The sequence below is a fragment of the Clinocottus analis genome, unplaced genomic scaffold (genome assembly GCF_023055335.1).
Source record: "Clinocottus analis isolate CAN_PGR_092001 unplaced genomic scaffold, fCliAna1.0.p SCAF_2, whole genome shotgun sequence".
In the NCBI taxonomy this organism is placed as follows: domain Eukaryota; kingdom Metazoa; phylum Chordata; class Actinopteri; order Perciformes; family Cottidae; genus Clinocottus; species Clinocottus analis.
In genome coordinates this window covers 20,691,202-20,699,069 of record NW_027175931.1, presented here as the reverse complement: position 1 = coordinate 20,699,069, position 7,868 = coordinate 20,691,202, and the positions used below count along the sequence as shown (strand labels likewise).

Below are 7,868 nucleotides of genomic sequence, written 5' to 3'. Positions count from 1 at the left end.
GAGGAGTGGCTGTCAAATATTTACTCACCCGTCAACGTCTGTAAGGTGGAGCAGGATGAAGTACGGATCTTAGTGGCTTGAAAATCTTTCATGGAGAGACTCATGAAAGCACTGTGTGAGCCATGGGTTTCCATACACTGCACGGATACATCTGTGTGTTTGGTCTCAGTATGCAGGTAGGATCAGCTTTCCCTTCATGATCTGTGGCCTTCTGCTTTTAACAGATTTTATGAACAGGCATCTTCTGCCTCGCACAGGTCATCTGGGCTCTGGACGAGGTGACGCTCCTGAATCCTCCGGAGGAGCCTCTACCGGATCATCTTTTGGAAATACTCTACTCTTGTGACGAACCCGCCACGGTCCAGCTGGACTATGTTGTATCCTTTGAAACTGGCAGCACTTCAACACGCGTGCTGAGACAGTGGAGCTGCGTCCCCGGTCCTCCTCAAGTAAAGACCCTGGAGCTGAACTTGCCTGATTGGCTGGTGTATCGAGCTGATGGGATTGTTCCAGACTCCCAGTGGGTCCTGAGTTGCATCCTTCAAGCGTCAGTCACATACAGTGGATTTGATGACACTGAGAAGTCTGTGGCAGCTCAGGATGTGGCAACTTTGCGGCCTAAACCTTTTTTTAGTCGACCTGTAAAACAGCATCAACTGTGCATTTCCTGGAGTACAAAAATGTTGCAATTATCTCGTCTGTTTTCAAAGAAGCAGTGTCCTTTGGAGCAAGGTAAGATTTGAGGAGTCAACGTAAAGCTGCTAACGTCCACAATATTTTAAGCGGAAAGCCCTGAAAAATCTCCAAATTTCTTCCGTCAAATTATAAAAATCAGAGAACACCATCCTCCGATCTACAGATGAATCATTGTCAGACATGTTATGTCATCGTGTACTGGTCTGGAAAGGATGATTGTGATTTTAAATAATGGGTACGGAGAATAAGTGATCTCAAATCCAAAATCTTCATACCATTTAGAAACGGTGCAGCTCCTGTCCTCTCTGTATGGCTCAACTGGAGAAAGCTTTGGTATCACCAAGACACTTGACCCTTATGGCGCTGAGTTTCTGGAGTATTTGCGCATTCAAGCCATCTCTTCTCCATGGTAAGACAGAAATAGCCGAGCTTTCCATTCTGGTATTGCAGGTATTATTTAGGGATAGTTAACCAGGAGTGTATTTTGTTTTTGCCAGGTGTATGTTCTCCATGTGGATATTTGTCACCAGCCACTGCCAAGATAACCTGTGTGGTTTGTTCTACCATATAGACTCCCGGAATAACTATGTCACACCAACACTGTTCCTCAAAAAATCAGGTAAAGTTCTTCTCTCGCCGCTCAGATATCCTCATCATGCAACTACAGTGTCATTATCTGGCCTTACAGCAGTCATTGCCCCATGCTGCATGTGCAGGCCAGCTACACATCCAGATGGATGGAGAGTCTGAGGGATCCTCTGCATTTGTTCCTCCGTTTAAGGTGCCTTTGAGTGAGTGGTGCCAAATCAGTGTGATGCTGCGCGGTCCAATGGTGAGTGGTCTCTTGTTGACAGGAGATGACCTTTCAGTGAGTAATAATGACAAATAAAGCGATCGATGTCATGTTTGTTCATCTCAGGTGACTGTCTCCATGGTGTGTGTGGATAAGGAGCAGAGGACGGTTCGTTCATTAGTGCAGATGTAAGTCTTCCTCAGACACGACAGAGGGATTATTTATAATTTAAATCAACAACAGAAGGAAAAGAAATGTCCGCACTGTGTCTTACAGGTTGGAGCATGTTGTCGTGCTGGATGACACAGAGGGATATTTTGTGATTGGTGGAGGGAAATACATAAGAGGTCTGGAAGGATATTTTGGGCCACTGGTTTATTACCGCAACCGAATACCACCTGACAGCATGGTAATGTCCTGCCCACATTTATTGCCTCTGCTGACTCTCAACATCGAAGTCTGATTAATTACCTCTTCTCCAGGATGAAGTTGTTATTCCAGATGTTCTCAGAACTGTGAACCTGACAGGCTGGCTGCACTCCTGTCAAGAATTTCGTCTCGAGATGAACGTTAAAATCCACGGCTATGCTCTCCAGGCCCAACGGGGAACAGAGTCTGGTAGTATGTTTTTATATCCACTAGGTGGTGCTAAAGTGACTGTGTCTGAAATATACTCTGCAGAGCCCCTGAGTGTGTAAAGACACTGTCTATGATGTGTTTTTTTTAGAGACATGTTTTGATGCTTTCCATGAGTGGACGGTAACGGACAGACAGCCATCAAAGTCACAGTGTGAGCTGTGGGAGACGACCGTCCCGCGTAGAAGACAAGCTGCAAAACTGGCCAAGTTTTTGGTTTTCAAACACAGTGAGAGATGAATTAATTTGTTTGTGCAATCTTACAATATAGTCAAAAGGCGATGTCGACAATAATTCATCTGGCAGATCAAGCAGTTTGTATTCAAACGTGAGAAAAAGTGCAGCATCTACAGCACAGAAATAGATTACAGGATACCATATTGATGATACAACACATGGTCTGTGGGTTGGAACTAAGTGTGCCTGCACAGCATGCCTTTGTACCCCTTTTACTTCCTATAAGGCTGAGTAAACAATATATTTTTTTGCTTATTATTCACTGATATTATCATGTCTCATTTTACATAAAACACTGAAATAAATTCCTGACTTGCAGGAAAAAGACGTGCCAGCTTGCCAGCGGTGGGCAGAGCCCTGTACTCCTTATCACTTCACAAGCTGAGCAGAGCGAGCAACACTGGAGCGGTCAGCAGAATATTGCCACTGCTGCTTCAAGCCGGCTGCTTAGCTGATAACCGAGCTCTGCACGTGTCCTCAGTGTTCTACGGCGCCGGCCTGGGAATCCAGGAACAGCCCAATAAGGTGTGTGTGTGTGTGTGTGTGGTGTGTGTGTTTTCCTGCGTCAGCTGTAGTAGTGGACACATTTTTTTTTTTTTTTAATACCCTTTTATGCCCTTGTGTTTGGTGCAGGCCTGGCTCCTAGCCCTGCTGGCAGCCCAGAAGGATGAGCGACTAGCACTCCTGCGCCTCGGGCACCTGCACCACCAGGGCCTCCATGGCCTCCCCACAGACCCGGACCTGGCCTATGCCTATTATGCAAACATAGCAAAACAAACAACTCTAGACCGTCACAATCCCACACCCAATCAGGTAAGGGATGTGCTGCTAACTGGCTGCTTTTGCAGCTCTTATTTAATCCAAACCTACCGAATGTTGTACATTTTTCTGTGTCTGTCAATAAAAACAGTGTCATGGCACATAAAAATCAAAGGCATCATTGAAACATCAACATATCAGACAATAGTAGTTGTGAAGTGTGTTATGTAGTAGCTGGCAGTGCCAAGCCTGCAGCCATTGTAATGCAGGGCCTTGGTGAACAGTTATTACAATCACATGAGCTGATATGTTGTTGTATTTTCTGTATTTCGACCATAGTTTTCATACTTCAATTATCAATACATTGACCTTCACTGCTTTCCATTCCAAGACAGACAGGAGTAGAACGTATTTGGCTGCGTTGCAGGGCTCAAAAGTGATCCAGGTTGTATCTAGAGCAGAGCTGTGTTTCTGGACTATTCGTCACTGATTTAGGAAGGAAGAGCATTGAAATAAAATCTATCAACATCTTATCCGTGTTCTCTTTCTCTCTTTTTTTGTAGACATTTGTTGAGGCTATTTACCTAAACAATGACGCGGTGTTGAATCTCCAGACCAATGAACACCATCAGCTCTTCCAGTGGCTGAAGCTGCAGGCCCGCAGGGGAGCAGCTGAAGCCGAGGTACGCTGTTCTGCCATCTCTGCTTTCTAAACCCAAAGTACACCAGCATGGGAAGTCAGATACAAGAAAGCGTTATAAGATTTTAGATCTGTGTCTCAAAATACACACAGTAAATTAAAATGACCACACTCACTGTTTCATCATGTACATTTTTCTGTAATAATTCAACAACTATTTCCCAGCAAGCGGTTGCCCGCATGCTGTTCTGGGGTCAGCAGGGAGTGTCTCCAGACATCCACAAGGCTGTGAGACACTACGAGAGGGGAGCGGTCCGGTGGAAGGACCCAGTGTCAATGTATGACTATGGCATAGTCCTACTACAGGTGACAACTACAACTGCTGTACAATACGAAACATCACAATGTGTACTTTAACATAACTGAAATAGTACTTATTGTTTTTTTGAATTCAGCTTTAGCTCTTATGACATTTGAATGTGTGTCTCTGTAGGGGCACGGGGTTGAAAAGGACATTCCAAGAGCTCTCACTTTCCTGAGGAAAGCAATGGACCAGGTTTTGTATGATTAATGTTAATTACATCCCTTATTACTCATTAACACTGGATGTCTAAAAAAAACAACAACAAAGTGTTCACTCCCAATCTTACTTTGTAAAATATTCGACCCCTCAGGACTTTGTTCCTGCAATCAATGCCCTGGCCTGGTACTATGAGCACTTTGAGCAAGACTACGTGCAGGCGGTGCAGCTGTGGGAGCAGGCGGATCTCCTGGAGTCCTCGGATGCTGCTTTTAATCTCGGTGTGATGTACTCGCAGGGCTTGTATCCAGGAAAAGCTGCTGACCAGGTTAGCCCAAGTATGAATGCTTTGTGTGATCGTCTCCTGGCAAGCTTTACAGACTAGAATGCTGACGTGAGCCGGTTAATCATTGGTCTTTCCTGCAGTGTATGGCCTTTCGGTACTACTTGAAGTCTGCAGAGAGGGGCCACATCACGGGAGCGATTCAACTCGCCAGCATCTGGACCACTGGGATACCTGGATGCGTCTACAGGCGTCCATCAGATGCACTTTTGTTAGCCACCGAGCCTCTTATTCATTCATTTCAAAGCACGCACATGATTTGTCCTTGCAGTATGTCGTGACTAACGTGCCTTTTCAACTGACTGCAGGTGGGCAAAGTGGGCAGCTGAGCACAATGGATACCTGGGCAGCATCTTGCGGAAGGCCTTGGATTCATATCTCAAGAGTGACATGTAATCTTTTTCTCTATTCACACCTGCCGCAATCCTATTCAAGCCGCTGGATTTCGGTCGTCGCATTAACGGTCTAGCTTTTCAACAGGTTCAGCTCACTGTTATATTACATGGTGGCTGCTGAGTCCGGATACTCACCTGCCCAATTCAATGTGGCATATCTATGTGAACAAAGTGTGGTGAGTTATCCTCATGAGCTACAGTGTCATGGTTTTGTTTATTCTTGTCATTCAAAAATGTATCAAAATGTAACCTTTTTTACTCCGTTTGTCCCCAGTTAGCTTCCCTTGATCCTTCTTTTGCGTCAAACTGTACGTGGAGGTATTACAACCGTACACTCCAAAGTCAAAATCCTGACACTTATGGTAAATTGCTATCCTATCCCAGTCTCGCCCTTTTCAATGTGTATCTTCGATCGGTCCAAAAGCGTCAGTTTTTGGAAACTTGTACGGTAACATTCCTACTTGAAATCCTTTTTCTTTGGACCTACTCCTCCAGCCTTGATTAGGATGGGTGACCTGTTGTATGAGGGGCAGCGTGACGGGCAGAAAGACTTGTTTTCTGCAGCAGCGATGTACACCCTGGCAGCAGAGAGGAACGAGCCACAGGTCTGCTTCTTTGAAATTGATTTTCTGACAGTGTTTGTATATGTTGTTTCCAAATCGGCTTTCATTCACAATTGAGCGTGTGTGTGTGTTTGAGTCATACTGTTCTTCCACAGGGATGGTACAACCTTGGCCTCCTTGCTGAGGAGGGTTACAAGCTGCCGCTGTCAATATTGATTGACCTTGGCCTTTCAGAGTTGTTCCTGGCAGACAACAGCTTGCTCCTAAGCACTTTGTACACAAGGTTTGTATCTGTATACACACGCACTAGTTTTGTCGGTGCAGTTTTCATTGTAAATCTGTACAATTTTTTCTCTCCCGGTATTTTCTTCCCAAAGATGCCGAGATTCAGAGGATGCAGATTCCTACTTGCCTTGCAGCCTCGCCCTCTTCAATGTGCATCTTCGATCATTCCAAAAGGACTACAGTGCAGCTATTAAGGTTAGTGGGATATCCTCAAGCTACAATGGAAAGATTTCTCTTTTGGGGGGGCTTTGTTTGAGTGTCTGCACATCCAGCTCAGTAGGAATAAAAAGTTCTATCTAAATAAAAAGGACCTTGATAATTGTTAATGTCATATATTCATGTAGTGCAGTGTTTCGTAAACTTTTTATCTCAGCACTCGCTTCTTAAAAAGGACTAACCACATGAACCAATTCACAATATGATTGATTTAAAAACCGTGAGACGAGAACATTTGAACATTTTCTTGAATAGGCAATCCCGCCATTTTCAAAGAAATATGTTCTTGATAAATCACACCTTTGTTTTGTTTCTGTTATTACAATATCATATAAAAAGATAGATACAAATACTTTACACTTCAAAATAAATGTATTCCGAAGAAGTTAACAGCCCATTTCCTCTCACCTGCTAAGAGTTAATTATCAACACATTAAATATATGAAGGTTTCCTCATGTAGCTCAAGGTTATCAATAAGATGTACTGCAGATATAAATGCAACTTAAAATAAATAATTTATTTAGAAACCCAAATAAAATCTAGGACCCAGCTGAGTGTGCAGACCCAGCCTTTGGGAATGAACGATCCAACGCAGACAAACGTTGAAGCTGGTCACCAACTATTTTGTTTCCTTTTTTTCTATAACGTATTGGTACTTTATTTCTTAACAATGCATCCAATTCCATAACCTAAAAAACATAATCTTAAAGAACATTATTGTACGTATTTGCTTTCCATGTAAAATGTTTTATTTCCTCCAGTTCTCCACTGCTGTCGCCGTGATTGCGGCTCCAACGATATTCCTAATCGTCCTCGGTGTGCTCAGGAGAAACGTGCCGTCTCCCAACTAGAAGATTCTCAACAGGATTATCGGCGCAACAAATTCAGGGAACAAAATCAACCCGTACAGCAACAACATTGTCACATGTGTTTGTTTACCATGCAAGTTATGTGACCACTGGAAAGAATAATTAGGAATGTTATTAAGTCTGGAAAATTTGGGGTTTGTAAGTTTCATACAGTTTAAAACGTATTAAGAAAGCTTGCTTGAACAATAAAGAGTAATTAACACCGACCTTGCAGTTTGTTTTCAAGATACTTCTGGTGGGTCGAAGTTATTCTTGGACGTCCTTTGGTCTCCCAGTGTCATGATTCCTTTAACCCGTGGTGTTCCTTGGAGTGGACGACTTACAGAATTCAATTAAATGATGCCCAGTTGTAGCCTCATGTCCACTGCTTAACACTTCAAAATGCTTCCAAATGAGCACCTAACAGGACTCCAGGCTCTTCTAATGGGATGCACACACTTACAATGTTCATGCAGTCTTCCTGTTGTCAATCAAGTCTGCAAACCTGGCAGGCACTACGAGCGTTAGAGAGTTGTTACTGTCTTTCCTGGCTCCAAAACACTGCAACACTGATTATGCTGCGATAGAGGATTTCAGAAGTCAGATGTTTGGTCTTTGTGGCCACTGTTCATTGCTGCTTATGTGTTGCAAATCAACATAAATATGTTGTGTAAAAAAAAAAAAAAAAAGCCGTGTACTATTATGTATAATTTGCACTCAACCCACTGCTGCTCATTAAATATGGAAAACAAGTATGCCAGATAATTTCTAGCGACTCATATTCCATGAACCAAAATCAAGCAAACAATTACGGACACTTCTCATGAGACCAAATCCATTCAACACTCAACATCTCATTATCACTGGCAGACACGTTTAATTGCTTTGCCTCTGTTTGTTGGAATGAGTGACAATTTGTTCGGGCTTATGATTGTG

At 43.4% G+C, this 7,868-nt stretch overlaps 1 protein-coding gene across 1 annotated transcript; it reads left to right on the top strand.

The window, feature by feature from the left end:
• The first annotated feature begins 97 nt into the window (after positions 1-97).
• Positions 98-7,159, top strand: si:dkey-24p1.6 (protein sel-1 homolog 3). Its single transcript, XM_068585416.1, has 23 exons — positions 98-176; positions 258-732; positions 979-1,105; positions 1,194-1,315; positions 1,413-1,528; positions 1,616-1,677; positions 1,766-1,898; positions 1,972-2,107; positions 2,217-2,354; positions 2,682-2,887; positions 2,996-3,175; positions 3,685-3,804; positions 3,987-4,127; positions 4,255-4,317; positions 4,436-4,609; positions 4,708-4,835; positions 4,933-5,016; positions 5,105-5,195; positions 5,294-5,381; positions 5,515-5,624; positions 5,738-5,865; positions 5,960-6,062; positions 6,846-7,159. The coding sequence occupies exons 1-23, from the start codon at positions 123-125 to the stop codon at positions 6,933-6,935; spliced, it is 3,069 nt and encodes a 1,022-aa protein (XP_068441517.1). The 5' UTR covers positions 98-122; the 3' UTR covers positions 6,936-7,159.
• Positions 7,160-7,868: the final 709 nt, after the last annotated feature.

Excerpts from the sequence above, each read along its gene's own strand:
- si:dkey-24p1.6 (XM_068585416.1), top strand. The coding sequence starts at position 123 with ATGGGTTTCCATACACTGCACGGATACATCTGTGTGTTTGGTCTCAGT. Across the intron at positions 1,106-1,193 it reads CAAGCCATCTCTTCTCCATG|GTGTATGTTCTCCATGTGGA; the intron begins GTAAGACAGAAA and ends TGTTTTTGCCAG. Across the intron at positions 1,316-1,412 it reads ACTGTTCCTCAAAAAATCAG|GCCAGCTACACATCCAGATG; the intron begins GTAAAGTTCTTC and ends CTGCATGTGCAG.